This window comes from Monodelphis domestica, chromosome 8 (assembly GCF_027887165.1).
Source record: "Monodelphis domestica isolate mMonDom1 chromosome 8, mMonDom1.pri, whole genome shotgun sequence".
NCBI classification, from domain to species: domain Eukaryota; kingdom Metazoa; phylum Chordata; class Mammalia; order Didelphimorphia; family Didelphidae; genus Monodelphis; species Monodelphis domestica.
In genome coordinates, this window is record NC_077234.1 from 84,175,277 (window position 1) to 84,192,540 (window position 17,264).

General features: G+C 35.5%; 1 protein-coding gene across 3 annotated transcripts in view; it reads right to left on the reverse strand.

Annotated features, from left to right (window-relative positions):
- CCNYL1 (cyclin Y like 1) overlaps nucleotides 1-17,264 on the reverse strand; it is a 77,414-nt gene that overhangs the window by 7,306 nt on the left and 52,844 nt on the right. For 2 of the 3 annotated variants that reach the window (XM_007501846.3, XM_007501847.3), the window contains 4 exons: nucleotides 9,366-9,485; nucleotides 7,421-7,587; nucleotides 4,913-5,075; nucleotides 1,459-3,275 (listed from right to left, as the gene is read on the reverse strand). In XM_007501846.3, the coding sequence (XP_007501908.1) occupies nucleotides 3,159-3,275; nucleotides 4,913-5,075; nucleotides 7,421-7,587; nucleotides 9,366-9,485 (567 nt within the window). In that variant the 3' untranslated portion in view covers nucleotides 1,459-3,158. Of the gene's footprint in view, nucleotides 1-1,458; nucleotides 3,276-4,912; nucleotides 5,076-7,420; nucleotides 7,588-9,365; nucleotides 9,486-17,264 lie in introns of those variants that run through there. The other variant, XR_471778.3, reaches the window with a different exon arrangement.

Genomic DNA, 17,264 nt, shown 5'->3' on the forward strand with positions numbered 1-17,264 from the left:
AATTAATGAATTTTTTTTAACACAACAGTTGAGTAAAAATTTATCATTTACCATTTACCAATCATATGTGGTCCAATTACACCAGTTGTTGATTCACAGACATCAGCCACCCTAAGCACCAAGCAAGAAGGCATAATATAATAATTTAGTGATTTCTTAAATCCAATAGCTCTTAAAAATATTCTAAATCTCCCAAAGGATTCTTTAAGGAAATATAACTGCTTCTACTCTGTGCTTCCTATGTACCTTTTATCTGCCCTAGTAAGCCAGAAAACCCTGCAAAATAAATCTAGTGCTATTAGGTCAATTTTCTATGTCCTAAGTATGGTTAAAATGGGATTCTAAACATTGAAACACAGAAACACTAATTTCTTAATTTCTTGATGGTTTTTGACAATTTCTTTTAAAGTATAATAGCCTACTTTCCATAATTCATGATGTCCAGGATTATTTAAACCCTAGATTCATGAACAAATTCTATGCCTTGAAAAGAATTAATTTTTCAAAAATGATAATTAGCCTTAGTACTGACATCAGGTAATTCATTGATCTCATTCATTTCCTTCCCATAGATTAAAGCTTATTCTAGTAACAACTATATTTATGAGTTTGGAAGACATTTTCTAAGGTTTCGTTTGAACCTCTCAATGAGCTTGAAGACACTATAACATTATCACAATTTTACAGATGAAACTGAAGATCCCAGAAATGTGGCGTCTTAGTGATGACTATACAATTAAGTGACAGAAGCAGGACTTGAACTTGGGTGTTCTGATACGCAAACTTGGCAATCCTATCTGCTGTGTCTCTAGCCTTTCAGGATGCTTAGAAGTTAGCAATGGCAAACAGGATACAGCTTTCTGGTTTGTTTGATCTAATCATTAAATCTAATCATCTAATCATTAAAACATTAGTCCTTTAATATTGACCCAGTAGAACGTTCTAATGGCTCTGTGGGGCCTCTGAGACGCTATTTGCCAAAGCCCAGCAATTCGGTGTAGTGGGAAGAAGCTGGATTTGGAGGGACCGTGGGAAAGGACAAACTGAGCCTCAGTTCATCTTCAAAATAAGGGAGTTGGATTAGATGGCCACTAAGTTCCATTCAGATGCTAAATATACAATCTCACAATCCATTTTTTTCAACCTGTTTAAAGAAAAAAAATACCAAACTAACTTTAAATCTTATCAAATATACCTCATGCATTTAACACAATTTAAAGAGCAGAATTTTCTTCATTTACAACACAACCAAAGTAAAATGCAGTTGGAATATATAAGAACCAATTACAGGTAATGAAGTATAGGGTCAAAGGGATGTTTGTGAATAAGCACAGTGAAAGTTTGAAAATGTTTCTAGAACCCTTTGTTAGGTCCAAAGAATGAAAGAAAATGAATTTAAAAACACCTAGATCAAGCTTTGTTAAGGACCAAAAAAGGGTACAAAACACACTAACCACATTTTAATTAAAATAGAGTTTATTATTAGCTTTTCTTTTAATATAAACATGAAAGAAAAACCACCTGAAGTTGTAGCATTCTTTTCAAAATAAAACTGCAATCAATACCTGAAGCTCCAAGCTCCAAACTCCATAAACCATGTTTCTGGAGCTGGTAGATTGAAATATTTAAAATACCATTATTTATCATTTATATAGCTCTTTTCCTTTGACAACAATGGGACCTGCAGCACGCAGATCTGTGGGTTTAATATGTAGCATTACTATGTTGGGAGAAAGAGTACACATAGGATTCCTGGACCAGAAATGTTTTGTTCGCTGGGCAAAATGCCTAGGATCTATACATAAAGGAGAAGACAAGTAAAATTATTAATATGCTCTAATGTTTCAGATCTATTTTGAGGTTGGTTGGTATGGATGCCAATCTCCTGAATCTTTTTCTCCCCACCTTTCAAAAACTAATAAGAAGGTTTGGTTTGGTTCTTTTTCACCTTGTGATTAGGTCTCCTCTTTTGACACCAAGAATGAGAAGGAACAAAACTGTAACTACAGCTAAGTTACACATAAAGTTTAAAAAGTTTGGATAACTCTGATATGTTAGGAACAGAATAATCATCTATCACTATCACTGAGTCCAATTTCTTCTAATTCATTAATTCATTACAGATTCATTGTGAATCCAATTCCCTACCATTTCCCCCTTTCTTCCCTCCAACTCTCCAAAATCTAGAAGCAAAAGTTTCAGGAGCTCAAAGATAAACTGTGCCTTGTATTGTAAATTCCACTATTAAAATAGCACGATGGCGCTTCAGAGAATAAAATGCCAAAAAAAGTGCATTATACTAATTACTTGTCACTGGATCACCATGTTTGGAAGATTCATATGTTAAAACATATACCACTTCCTTAAATGCATGAAATAATTTTATAGTCTGCTTATTTTCCAGAGTAGGAGCAAAAATAACAAAATGAGAAGCACCATAATTCACAAGCAGCATGGACCCAACATAAATTTTCTTTGCTCACAAACCCAATACTTAAGACTCTTTGTATACTGACTGTTATTTACTAGAATGACAAGGTGGTCCAAAGCCAGCATTCACTCCACCCAGTAGCTTCTTAACTGGAGTAGATTGCTAATAGTAAATTAGCAGCATTAATGGTAATAAAGTAAGGAGGAAAAACCTTTCAACGCTGATCAATGCTACAGTATCTGCTCCTAAGTGGCTTTATGCTTTATTAAGAGTCTCGTGTTCTAAAGTTAATACTGCATTGACTCTGAAAGGCATATGCAGCAAGGTTCTGGAGTGGTTGGAAAGGGAGAGGGAACTTTTTAACTAGTCACATGGTTAGTGTTTAAATGCTAAAATTTAAAACTACTAATTTTTAAAAAAAACTTACATAGTTCACAGCTATAGGCCTACACAGTAAGCAAACATCTGTGTATGGGGTGGGATTCAGGAGGTTTCATTATAAAGTTTGTTTTTGCACCTCTGGATACATTAAAAAGGACAGGAGAATGTGCTGCTTTGACAAGGTCCCATCTTTCCTATGGAGTGTGATCCTCAGGTCCCCGAGTCCCTTGGAGTCAATGCCCTTCCTCTTGCTGAAAACACCATCAACTGCTGGTTGTCGGGCTGGGAGTATTTCTCCATTCTTTACGGATGCTGGCTTTCTGACATGCTGCACCTCATTTCTCCTTCAGGACAGGATGGCATTAGAACGGCGAATACCGACTAAGTTATCAGCACTGAAAGATCGTCTCATGGCAGCTTTGGACAAGTCTTTGTATTTGTCTTCGCACAGTCTGGAAATAGCCTAGAGAAGGAGCAGAGAATCAAGGCAGGAATGAAATGGATTCAGGAATTCATTAGACTCTGTGTGAACAGAACCTGTACGTGACACCTAGCTTTTATTCTCTAACTATAGGATAACATTCTTGGATGGATAAGGTTAAGAATGTTAGGGAAAAAGAAATGGAGAAAGGGTATGAAGAAATCTGAATTCCCACACATCAGAAATAATGCATCCTATTTTTTATAAAAAGTGTCAGCTTATCAAAACTCACTTGCTCCTTAAAAGTGGTTCATGTATATGTATGTAAATTCAATGGATATGATGACCAAATTAGATAGAAAAGTCATTACTCTATACTAGTATACTAGTTATACTAGTAATTGGAGTAAAGCTAAAAGCGAAAGAAGTCTACCTTGGATTCCATTTAAATACCCAAAGCATATAAAAGGTGATTTTGTTTTTTTAATAAAGCTCTGTGCCAAGGAGAACCCTAAAGATCGTGTTCACAAGGATCCAAGGTAAGGAAATGTATGGATGTTTACCTACATAATCGTGCTCCATTAAGTCCTGTTCAGCACACCTTCTTAATTCTTAGAAAAACGAATTCTAAATGTAAGTTAGCTTATATGCCCTACTAATGTAGTTATAAATTAACCAGAGGAATTTTCACAGATGGCTTATGTAAATGAGGCCTAGTACTTTGCAATCATATTACTTAGGAATACTTTAGGGGCTAATGAAGTTATTCATAAATGGTTAAGAACATAACAGATCAAGAAATATATTTTTTGGACATAGAAAGATATAGGCCCAAGACCTCAAAAGCACCCCCAAATCAAAACCAACAATAATGTGATTATATACAACTTAGGCTTCTGAGAGAACATTTGGGCCATTTGTCCTTGACCTATGCTATCTTCCTATGATATTCACAAGGCTCTCTGAACACAGACACAGTCTATTATTAATATTCTCCTTTTAGAGATGAGGAAATGGAAGGTCAGAAAAGCTAAGTAATGTGTCCAAGTGCCAATCCCTGATCTTCCCTCAGATGTCAAGTCCAGTGACCTGGCTGTCTCAGCAAAGGAATGTACACAAAAGGTACTTAATGCATGCTGAATTTAAAATGTCTAACACAAGAGTCTGAGATAGTCTGGTTTAAGTATTTTAATGGATTTGAGATCATTATCAATGTGGGCATTTCCTCCATTAGCACAGACTGCAACTTGAGTCTTAAATAAAATACTAGAATTTGAGTTAAAAGTAATCACCAGAGACAGCTCTATAGACACCCAGATATAAGAGAATTCAATTCCAAAAAATTTGGGTCTGCATGTTTATGGGAGTGAATGAGGAATCAGAACAAAGAAATGATTTTAAGCAAATTAAATTTTAAATTTATTTGCTTTGATATTCACTTGAATCATGATCCTTAAGGAAAGCACCTGTAACTTTTGTCCTCTGTATGTCATGCTTTATAGATCCTTTGCCACAGAGGAAGCATGGGAAATGCTACCAGCCAAGGGGTTAAACTCTTCAATATGCTAATATAAAAGCTTTCATTTTTTCTAATTACCACTTAATATGATTAGCAAGAGATCATCAGTTTTGTTAAGTAAAGAAAGCTGTGGCTTAGCACACCTCTAAATATTCTTTACCTCGAGTTTCTGTGCTCGCTCTTTGCTGAGGGGTTCTAGCAGAAAACTCAAATTGTTGTCATCTGCTAAGGAGCGAAGGTCAAAGTAGTATTTGGCATAAACACTGGCAGGAACATTAATATTAAATTGCAGGAGCTCCAAGAAATGTCTTTCCATCTCATTCCTAAAGGAGATTAGAGAAGAAACAAAATCTATTCAACAATTTTAGTCAAACTATCAGTCCACCTTGAAAAATATAATTCTAAGCATCCAGGATGGCTCTAAATTCTGTTTTGAAATAAATAAAGGCTAGCAGCTGGATTAATACACTAATGTTCAAACAAGGTACAGTTATTTATGTTCATTTTTGAATCCCTGCACTTTCAGTTTGGGATATCAGGGGCAAAAGGTTATGGCACTGTTGTGCACTCATCTTGCTGACTTAGGGGGCTCATTCTTCAGAGTTCCATTAGTGCAGCTGGACAATTCATACTCCATTCTCACTCTCATAAGGCCCCACTATAGTGATCAGATGAAAGGAATGATGTATGCTGTTTATTAGCTCTGAAGAACTTGCAGACATTTTCGCCAGGCTGATAACAGGAAGGGGTTTATTGAAGTAGAGGCAGACCAACAAAAGGAGTAGGCATATCACCACGGCAACAAATGGATCTATGAAGAGCTACTGCTATTATCTCCAAGGAAAAAAAAAACCCCTCGAAGCAACAAGGATTCATCTCCAAAATATTAAATAAATAAATAAGTAGCATTAGATTTGAGATGGACACCTCTCCCCTCCCCACTTTCCTCATACTATGTCAAAGGGCATGATGCAAGTTTTTGCCCATCTTAACACATATTGCCTGGTCAGTGCTACAGGAGAAAATACTCTTTTCATCAATGAAAAGCAAAAAGATCAAAGGTAAAATCTGTCTCATACTAAACCCACTTTACAAAATGAGCCATGGCCAGAGCAAGGACAGTGCATTTGTATGCCCTAGGCAGGGTTTGGAAATTGTGGGCTATGTCTTACTGTCCATTGGAGGCTTGGAATGTAAATCCCTCTGTGCCATGGAAAGTCAAGCTTTCTGCCATTTAAAAAATGCACATTTATAAAAATATATGAAGTGGCTTTTGTTGCCTTTCAGAGTAAAACATTTGTGAACTTGAGCTGTATAGTCAGCAAGGTACCAAGAATAACAACATAGGGAAGAAAGATGGTAGAAGTGTAGGATCTTACAGTCCCTTAAGAAAAGTAAACATAAACCTGGGACCAGTACAAGTTACCAAGAGAGGTCAGCAAACAAAAAAAAACCAAAACCCAAACCAAAATTCTCTTAAGCATTTGTGAGAATTTTAAAATTTCTTTAATAGGACCAAAAATGTCCTAAGCAGAATGAAGAGAACTTATCAGCTAAGTCATGAGAATTTTAAGTTTTTAAAACATCAGTTTTATTCAGTGGAGAGAACCAAATGCAAAAATCAACATTTCATTTTGTGGATAGCTGCTATACTGTGAACAAAGCTTTGTGTTTTCTTATTCCATCACCTTAGTTCCTACTGAACCGACTGCCAAAATTAATTTCCTGTTCATGTGCTTGTAAGCCTATAGAAATGTAAATCTAATCATGTTTGGATGATGAGCTGATCAGAGCTTGACTTACTTCATGAATAAATGCACTTCATGATTTCTTTTATACTTGTCACCCTAATACATTTTAATTGTGTAGCAATACGGTACTTCATAGGATTAACATGTCTATTAATGGAGGTTTAATCACTGAAGCAAGTTAGTAGTACACCTACAGCATGCAAAAGCCCAGGTTTCTGTCTGTGAGCTTTAATAAACCTGTAGCTTAAAAGCATGAACAGAGTGTCATTTAAAGGTAGAGTGAATCTGTGATGAACGGCTACTTAGGTCTCTTATTTTCTTTTGAAGGCAGAATGTATTTCACTAAGAAAGAAGACAAACAGGTTTTGAAAAAGTTATTCCAAGTATTTAGTGGCAAATGAAATCTTAATTTGATCTTACAGAATAACTGAAAACTGATTTATGAAGCTAAATTGAAGTAGGAAAAATTTAAACTGTTTATATGTAGTTATATGGTTCTTGTCTCAGTATAGAATGGATTTCTGATTACTTCAGTATATATTTGAGGGGAGGGGGCCCCTGGACTAGAGGGAACCAGGTGAGAGCATAGGTAGGCCACTTTATAGAGAAGGTTCCTGTCCTGCAATGATGAAGGAATTTCACAAAACTCAGAGAAATGATAGATCTAGTCTATTTCCTATCAATAGTGACTACAAAAAAAAATAAAAAGCTAAGTTATAATAATTTAACTCCTTTTGAGAAAGAGACAAATGGTCTATGAATCAATTATAGATAGAATATAATCAAAGGTTTCTTTCTGAATTAGGAAAGGTAATGATATATATGGCTCCATATCTACTGGTTCTTTGATCATTTAAGAAAATAAAATAGCTATTATGTAAATAATTCCTGAAAAAGGTTGAAAGTTTACAACTTACATATCCTCAACTGTAATATCCTTCAAGATCTGGCAATAGTCCACATTCCATACTGCTTGATCATCCCAAACCTTGGAAGCAAGAAGAATGGCTCCCAAGACAATTCTTTTCCAGTTACTTGGGCAAATGTCGATCTCGGCATAAGTTAAAAGTCTTTCTAAGTAAACCTGAAAAAGTAGATCACTTGCCTTTAATTTTATTTCAGTGTAAGCACAATGACAAATTATTATAGGCAACTGGCTAGCTTAGAAAAATAAAACTCCATTTTGGTAGCCTTTCATAAAATGGAATTTAATTTTGGTTCTATAATTTATAGAAAGAATCTTACTGGTTCTACCAATGTTCTAGTTATGTCTTGAAAGCAACATCTATAAATAAAACTAAATATTCATTACTTTGGGGAAAATTGTTGTCTATTTGATAAAAAAAACAACAATAACAACCTTATATTTCTCACATTAAATTTAAAATAAGCAGACATTCATTTCAACTGTTAATATAATGATGATATGGGATTCCACCCTGATACTGAGTGACAACCCTACATTTGGAAACCCACAATCGGCCTGCTCAAAATGAATGCCCCTGCTCTTAAAGATGGGTGAATCAGAGCCAACAATTTATAATTGGAAGAATGCATCCTGTTGAAAGTAGGGTGATAAAAGATTAGGGCTGGAAAGGATCTTAGGTCACCTAATCCAACTCCATTTTACAAAGGAGGAAACTTGAGTCCCCAAAAGGTTAAAAGACTTCTTAAGGTCAAATAAATGGCAGAACCAGAACTGACTCTTGGTCTTCCAAATGCAAATCCAGCACCCTTCCCACTGTCACACACATTAGATGAGTAGTATCATCTCAAATACAATGAACAGCACCGAGAAATCAAGTTGTGAGTTTATTCAATTAATATTTACTAAGTCTCTGCTATGTGTGTGGCACTTGGGGTGATATACATATTTAATGTATGCAGTTGCTTTTGTTTGGCACAGTAACCAGACCACTGAAGATGCTACTCTGTCTTTAAGGGTGAAAACTGATGGTCAAGAGAGCCTCCCAGTGGCTACCTTGGAGTGTAACACCAAAGATAATGGGCATCATGAAAATGTTTTGTGGTTGTCGGGTGAAAGAATAATTGTTAACTTTAACATGGTCTGCTAAAACATAAGTAAACTAAAACGTATGTATAAATTGCCTTTTTATTTTAACCTCTTTCCTCCCACAAATGAGCATTTTTTAGCTACCACACATTCCCTGTGCTTGTTTCAGTTCTCTACAAAATGCACTTAATCAACACTATGTAAAACACAAGTGGTGCCAGTTGGTTTCCTCTGAACCACCAGTGTCATGTCAGTATTTTTCAAATATCTATTCTACAAATGAACTGCACAAGGTTATGAGCTGAATTACGTAAGAATGTACTTCCGTTTACATCAGTTAAATGACTACATTCACCTATTTGAAGCTTTCTACATAGAAACCAAAAGCAACTCCAAAAAAATGTATTTAATGATTGTGAAAGTTATCAGACTGACAGCCCAGCCTGGCCAACCTCCTCTGGTTGGTCCTTCCACATATTATGGAGTAGTTCAGTTCCTGTGTGCATTCAACTTTGGAGGCCTCCTGACACTTTTAACAGCAGTTCTTGCTTTGGGATATGAACTGCTAACTATCTGAAATCTGAATCAAACACGAAGGTGAAAAGTTTCTTTTTTTTATACCCTAGCTCAGCCTTCTACACCTTTAACTCTAACTAGTGTGAGGGAGGAAGTCTCAGAGCTTGACGGAACAGTTGGTGAGCTCTGCACTGACTACTTTTAAAATGTAGGTGTTGTCTTCCTATGAAAGGCTGATTAACACTTTGTCATTTAAGGATAAAATAGGATTGTATATATGAGGCTACAAAGTGGAACAAAAAAAATTCCTTTCAAAAGGCAAAATCCTTTACCAAAGTGACTATTGCACATTCCGCTGTTAGCTGTGCAGCACTAAAGAGCGTCCGAACAAATCGATAAATATGCTTGTGATCAGGGTCGTGCTTGAAGTAGTCATCAGGAACATCATCTCGCTGAAAGAAAAGCAACAACACTGTTTACTGCCCATGGAAGAAGAAAGTCCTGTTTAAAATATGCTTTTTAAGAGAATGTACAGCTATTCTAGTGAGCGCACTTGGTCAGAATGTTTTCCATGTTACTCTATGAGTCAACATTGGACCTTGTACCTCTCACCAAGGCCTTAAGGCCAGTGTCCTTAGGAGATCCAGATTGGACCCTCAGTCTCAGGAATTCAGGCCAGTTCCAGGGCCACTCTAAGGTGAGCCTACCCTGAAACCAGTCTGGCCTCTGGGGATGAAAAGGAGATGATGAAGCAGCATGAACCTGAGGATTTTCCCAGGTTCACTTCCTCTGTCTTGATTATAGTTGGGGAATGCAACAGTAGAACAGTGATAGATAAGAAAAGAAAGAAAGAAAACATTAGATAATAAGAATTAAAAACCATGGCTTGAGGACCTTTACTAGGATTTTCTCACCTAGTCCCAAATATCAATAGATAATCCAATGTTGGCTTTTTAACTCTTTCTCCCTCTCTACAGATTCTCTCTCTCTGCATTCTCCATACCCACCCACGTGCAAGATGGCAAGGCTACTTTAACAGGAATTAGTTCATTGATTACTTTTGTATTTATACTTCTGATGCATACCATACCCCCACCCCCATCCACCTGCACTTCATATGCTGCTTTCTGAATGAGGCAAAGATTTAATGATTGTTTGAAAGTAATTTAACCTTTTATTTTTTTTTCCTTAATCAAGTACAACGAAATGAATTTAAAACAAGCAGAGGTGAAAAAGTTGTAATGAAAGCATTAGTTTGGAAATGAAATCTGTACAATTACTGTAAATGTCTTCTGTGATCTCTTCCATGTTGGAGAGATAGAGGATGTCAATACAAAAATTCAGCTAAGAGTTAAACTTTTAGGAAATAAGCAGAGACTAGGCTGCAGGTTTGCCCTGTCTCACTAGTACCACAAAATACCCAGGAAGTAAAATCCATTCCAGGGAATAATTAGTTCCAAAGGAACAGTGTAATAAACCTTAAGTTGAAGAAAGGGAACTTTTCTCAAAACTATTAATTGAATTTTCATCTCAGGCTTTCATATAGAATAGAATAACTTATCGATTTTCAATCATTACATGTATATGATTAATAACAATGCTGCTCAGAGCATATACCTCTATACCATGGAAACGTCTGGCAAAACTGAGAAACACTTGATCAGAGGGATAAGGCTAGAAATGCAAATCTACAGATTCTGAGTCACTAAACAACTCCCCTGAAGTGGTGGCAATGGCACCAAGGATGGCCACAGACTAAGAGAAGGGGAGGTCTAAAACATTAGAGCTTCTAACTCATTTAGATATCACTTATCAAGTACTTTGAAGTTTTCTACCCTGGATTTTCACCTATTAAAAATACCTCACCTAAAAAAATTCAATTGTAAGAACTCATCTTAAGTTTATTCTGCTAGCTAAGTATATTATACAGAACAACAAAATTGTATCATTTCCTTTTTGGGCCTAATTAATCAAAATATTAAAATCACTTCCCTTTCCCAGACTCTAATGTCCTCTATTTCTAATTGACAATTTTGAAATTCCATTCATTGATTACAGCTTAGAATCCTTATGTCTAAAAGATGAGTCACTAAATTGACTTGACCCACTAGCATGTTCTAAGGTCCCCCGACTCATTTTTGTTCTTTCAATCTATTGCCCACCCCAGAAATGGCTTTGGGCTCATTTGGAATCTCAAGCCTATCTGTTGCTTTAACATCTTATGTACTACATATTAGAATCCTTTGTCCCTTTGACTTTATGCCTCCTCCAACACAACCCTCATTCCCAAACAAACCCTCACAAACTTTTTTCTTCCTATTGCAGGGATCCTAATGTATGCATCAGTAGACCCTTCCTGGAGCGAGATAATTCTCTGACTCTACTATTATTATCTCACTCCCTACAATAACTGCTCTAAATAACTTTTTTCTCTACGAAAGCCATCAACTGTATGCCTCTGTCTACTTCTCCTACCATCAACCCCAGAAGTTCCTCTCTTCAAAAATCTTTAGCACCACATACTCTCTTTATCCCCAGAAGTAGGGGGTGTGGTATAACAGAAAGAACAAGTGAGGCTTTGGTTTCTTAAAGCCTCCATTTCCTTATCTGTAAAATAGGAGAACTGGTCTAGAAGACCCCTAAAATCCCTTCTAAGATCCTAAAATAATTTTCTAATCTTCATCAAGGATAGTTTTCTATTCTCCTTAGATCCCATCCCCCCCCCCCCATCTTTAAATGACTTTGGACTGGATCCATCTGTGAATGTACAGAGGTTCTCTTCATCCTGCTGAATTTCCACTTACTTCTGAAAATCCAACTCAAATACTACCTCTTCCATGAAGGCTTTCTGATTCTCCAATCCCATAATGACTTCTCCCATTTAATGTCCCATTGCACTGTTTTTTTTAAACCCTTACCTTCCATCTTGGAATTAATACTGTGTATTGGTTCCAAGGCAGAAGAATGGTAAGGGCTAGGCAATGGGGGTTAAGTGATTTGCCCAGGGTCACACAGCTGCTGGGAAGTGTCTGAGGCCAGATTTGAACCTAGGACCTCCCGTCTCTAGGCCTGGCTCTCAATCCACTGAGCTATCCAGCTGTCCCCCATGCACTGTTTTACATCTCTCTAGTAATTTGTGATTCTGTTTCTCATGTTGTCCATCTACCCATTAGAATTTAAGCTGTTTGAAAGTGAAATTTTTGGGTATCCCTATTGCTTAGAATAGCACTAAATAAATGTTTGATCAGCACATGTATGTAAGCTCTGTGAGAATGGGGGAAATCAGGTTTCATCTCAACTTTTCATTTTTTTCTACTGGCTAACCCAGTATTTGATACACAGTTGAAACTTAATAGAAAAGGTTTGTTGAATAAGAGAAACTTTTAAAATAATGATCATATCTCATGATTTTCCAAAATAAGCCATAAGTAGTTGAGAAAAAGTTTACTTTTCTCCCTTGTAGTAGAGCAAAAAGTTTCCAAACCCAGCTTTAACGATGTATTCTTATGCACTTTGCAGTTTCCTGACATTGAAGTATCAGACTGGGTTTTTAAACTAAAAGATTTATGAGGGTCATTAAGAGTAGAGCACCAAACCTACATTTTTGAGTGTATTTCAGTTAGCAAAAAGTTAAAAAATTATAGCTTTTACCGAACATAAAAAAGAATCCCAAAGATAGAATGTTTCATATGGGGCAATAACCAGGTGGTATGGTGGGGAAGAGTGCTGAGCCTGGAATCAGAAAGATTTTAATTCAAATTCAGCCTCAGATACTTATTAGCTGTCTAATCCTAGGCAAATCATATCACTTGTTTGCCTCAATTTCATCATCTGTAAAATGAAAATGCTAGCTGGTATTACAACAAATAAAATCAGTATCACTTTCTTAATTTGAATTTAAAATAAAACACCCATTAACACACGTAGTTGTGAATCATAATCAGTTCAGAAAAACCTACCTTTGGTGTATTAATTTGGATTTATACATTTCAAAACATTTATCTAATGATAATAATTCTCTCAATGAATTTTGGGAGTGAGCAACTTGACATATGCATATATGTGTGTATGAATCTATATATAGAGACAGTGCATTAAAATAGACACAATCAGCTCTTAATCTTCGTAGGGAATAAGTTTTAAGTGTCCAGAAATAGAATACTCTGTCAAATACTATACCTGAAAGGGAAAGGAGTTGAAGGGATAGAGATCCATACCACCACCACCCCAACACACACACACACACAACAGGGAAGGGATGAAGCCTAAGTTAGTTTACAAACTAGACTTAACTGAGGAAGGTTGAAGTTCCTTCCAGACTAGTTCTGATCTTAATGATAGGAATAATGTTTTGAGACCTGGGAAAAATTACAGAAGGTAGACAGATTACTTGGTATATTTCCAGTTTGTTCTCTGTCCATTAAATAATTTGTGCCATCTGGCTGTTCACAGATGTCCCTCTCCTGCCATCATATGCCAATGTGTTCTCCTTCCTCCAATTAAAACTATTCTCAGAGATCTCAGGGATTTGGGCTTTTTTTTGAACAGAAAAACTCCTTGGCCCAACAGATTTCTCATTTAATTTAACAGGAATTTATTAAGGATGTATTAGTGGTTAAATTAGTTGGGTAACTACCTAAGTAGCACCATGGATAGACAGTCAGGCTTGGAATTGGGAAGATTCATCTTCCCAGAGTTCAAATCTGGCCTCAGACACTAGCTTTGTGAGCCAGGGCAAGTCACTGTTAACCCTGTTTGTCTCAGTTCCTGATCTATGAAATGAGCTGGAGAAGGAAATAGCAAACTATTCCAATCAAGAAAACCCCAAATGGGTCTCAGACACAACCAAAACGACTAAACAAAAAACAAAGTGGCAAAAACAAATAAACAAACAACCCCCACCAAAGGTGACTGTTCTCAAATCTTCCAAAGATGATTAAATAGAAGTCAATATTCCTAACCTTGGTGAATCCAGGTTTCTTGCCTCCCACTTCACATCTTTCTCAACCAAAATAATATTCTGGCATTACAAAAGTGGAAACTTGGACATAGATGCTGTAGGAACATCAGAATCAGTCAGGTATAGAATATGTACAGTGGTAAGGACAAGGGATTTGAAGAAAAGGAGTTCAAATCTTGACCCTGAACCTACCATTTGAACTTGGAAATTTCCTTAATCTTTTTGGGGGCATTAGTTTTATCAAATATAAAAATTAGGGGGTTGATCTAGATAATCTACATTTATGATCCTATGACATGTATGGATGATATAGCCCCAAAATCTAAGATTCTATTATAAATGCCAACTGGTAAAAACTCCTTTGCAAATTGAAAAATTATTTTTTAAAATAGAGAAACTTGATTATAATTTTAAAATATTAAAAAACTACAACTGAGTTTTTTATGTCCCATTAAAACATTTGTTGCTTTCCCCAACTGATAGTCATGAAGTATAAAACAATCTTAACTAAATAAACATTCTATATAATACTTTAATTGCTTAAACTAGCTAAAGGCATACTTCTGGCCAATAACTATACTGAATGAGGAACAACTGAAATTGTCTAAAACTTTATTGATGTAAATATTAAAAATCAAACTAAAATACATATTTTCACCTCAACTTTATATTCTTTTCCTACATTTATGGGATTAGTATTAACCAAATTTCAATCTCTAAAACCCTACCAGATGTTTTAATATATTTTTCAAAGTTTTTTTGAAGTAATTTTTGAAGTTTCTTTAAAATAAGATTTTACTCCCATTTATTCAGATTTGGATTGTTTGAACTTCAATTCAATAAGAATTTAATACCAACTATGTTTTCTGTATTGTGCTGTTAGGAACCATGTCAAACAGCTATATATAAAAGTATACTCCAAAAGGAGTGCATCAGGCCAGGAGATAGGATTAACAAGGAATAGTTAAGATGGTTAAAACTCTATGGTACTGAGAACAAAAGGTGTTTAAAGAAAATTATTGAGTGTTAAATGCTGGTTGAATGATGCTGCATAAGAAATATTAGACTTAGGTAGGGCTTTGAAGGATGGATGACATTTGGAGATAAGAGAAGCTAGAGGGAGAAGGTGTAAAAAAAAAAAGTGTGTATGTATATGGAGCATGAAGACACTGGACTTACCCTAATAAACATTAAGGAACATTAAGGGAACATTAAGGAATAGTGGCTGCAGAGTGGCACAGTAGATAATGGTGGGTTTTACACTTACTAGCTTTGGGGCCCTGGGCAAGTCACTAACTTCTCTAAGCTTTGGCTTCCTCATTTGTAAAATTGAGATAATAGCACCTACTTTACTGTGTTGCCTGAGGATCAAATGTGAATGTGTATAAAGCACTTTGTTAACCTACAAATGTTATATAAATGCTAGTTGGTATTATTATTAACTTAATATTGTTTTGAGGCACTTAAAAAGAAACATGGATTGTCCTGAATACAGGAAAGAAGAGTTGCAAGAGTTGCAAGACTTGAAAAGCTCAAGAAAATGGAAAAATGTTAACAATGTACAAAAAAATGATATTTATGTGTCTACCATACCACTCTCCCAAATGACTTATCTTGGATTTAGCTAAATACAAAAAGAAGTGAGTCTAGGCAAATAAACAGCATGGTCCAGTGCAAGTTTGAAATGTGGTCAAGCTATTACCTCCTGTTTTATGAGGTAATATTAATGATAATTTTCCACCATCTTTTCCCAAAGTGTTTATACCCTAAACCAGTATTGTTCTTAGTTTCTTTCCCTCCTCCTTTTACAAAGCCAGTGGCTAAGGAAATTTACCCCCCCCCCCCCCCCCCCCCCGGCAACTGCTTTATGCTAGTTATATTTTTGTAGGAAACCATGTCATTATCTTTGCCTTAACACCTGTGTGTTAATCTCAATTTCCTCATCTATGAAATTGGATTGTTATGACAATTGAGAGATTATTGGAAAGTGCTCTGTAAATAGTAAATCCTATAGAGACGTATGTGATTACTATTATTCAAATTTATTTAGAAGATTCTAAGCATTAAACAAAGAGAGAAATCACATTGGGAGGCAGGATGGGAGTAAGCAAGTAGAACAGAGCGGATCCAAGGCAATATTTGGAATTAGGAAGACTTGAATTCAAATCCTGCCTCTAATATGATATAATCATAAAAATTTGGTTCCTTCATCTGGGTATCTCATGTGAGAATGTATGAAAAGGGCTTTGCAAAAACATTTTTCATTACCACAGAATTGCTAGTTTTTATGCCCATGTAGTTTGGAGAGCAATTAAGTACTACTCTGATGCTTCACTCTGGCAGGAAGTGACTGTGGGCTTTTGAAGCTTATATGCCAATGAAGCACCTAACTTTGCTATGTCTTACAATGCTGTTTAGGTTAAGTGATCCATTCAGTTGTCCAAGAACGAGCATAAGTTCATTAGCACCTGGCAATGAAGGCTTTAGCCAGTGAGGTTTCAAGGTGTGTTTGGGAAGGGAAGGCCCAGGCTGACAAAATATCAAATGATTTTTCAGAGACAATGTTCTTTTAAAGAATCAACTGAAACAAGACAGAGCTCTACTATATGTAACTTCCTAATACTCATTCCACACATTTTCTGCTACTTTTAAAAAAGTTAATCATGATTCTTATATTTTCTTCCACAATATAACTATATAAAAAATTAAACAAAAAGTTATCTTACCTCAAATATGAATGAAATTAAAAGATTTAGAAAATAATCTGTTTCTGTAGTTATAATAAAATACTATGATTATGAAATTATTACCATTGTAATTCACATATGTGCACATAATTTCAAGAGTATAAAATCAATCAGTTACTACACAGAAGTAAGGCCAATCTTAACATATGAAAATTGTTTTCTGATAATGACAAGTAGAGAAAAAGGTCCAATTTAGACCAAAAACAAAACAAACAAACAAAAAAACAGGTTAGGGAATTTTATTTATATAAAATCTTATGTAAAATAAGTATTCTCATTTTCTTTTTCTACTCTTCCTAAACGTACTTTTCGAATATTAAGGAAACAAATGAAACTATATTGTTTTGGAAAGTTTATTATCAGGACTCTAATGGCTGAACTGATCTATACACCTATTTTTTGATTTCTGTCACCTGAAAATGATCTCTAATAGGGAGAAGGAACTTAGTTCAGTTAAGGGTTAAATCTATTTTTAATAAATAAATTTCCACCTAAGTTTTCCGAAGTGATATGATCTAAATTGT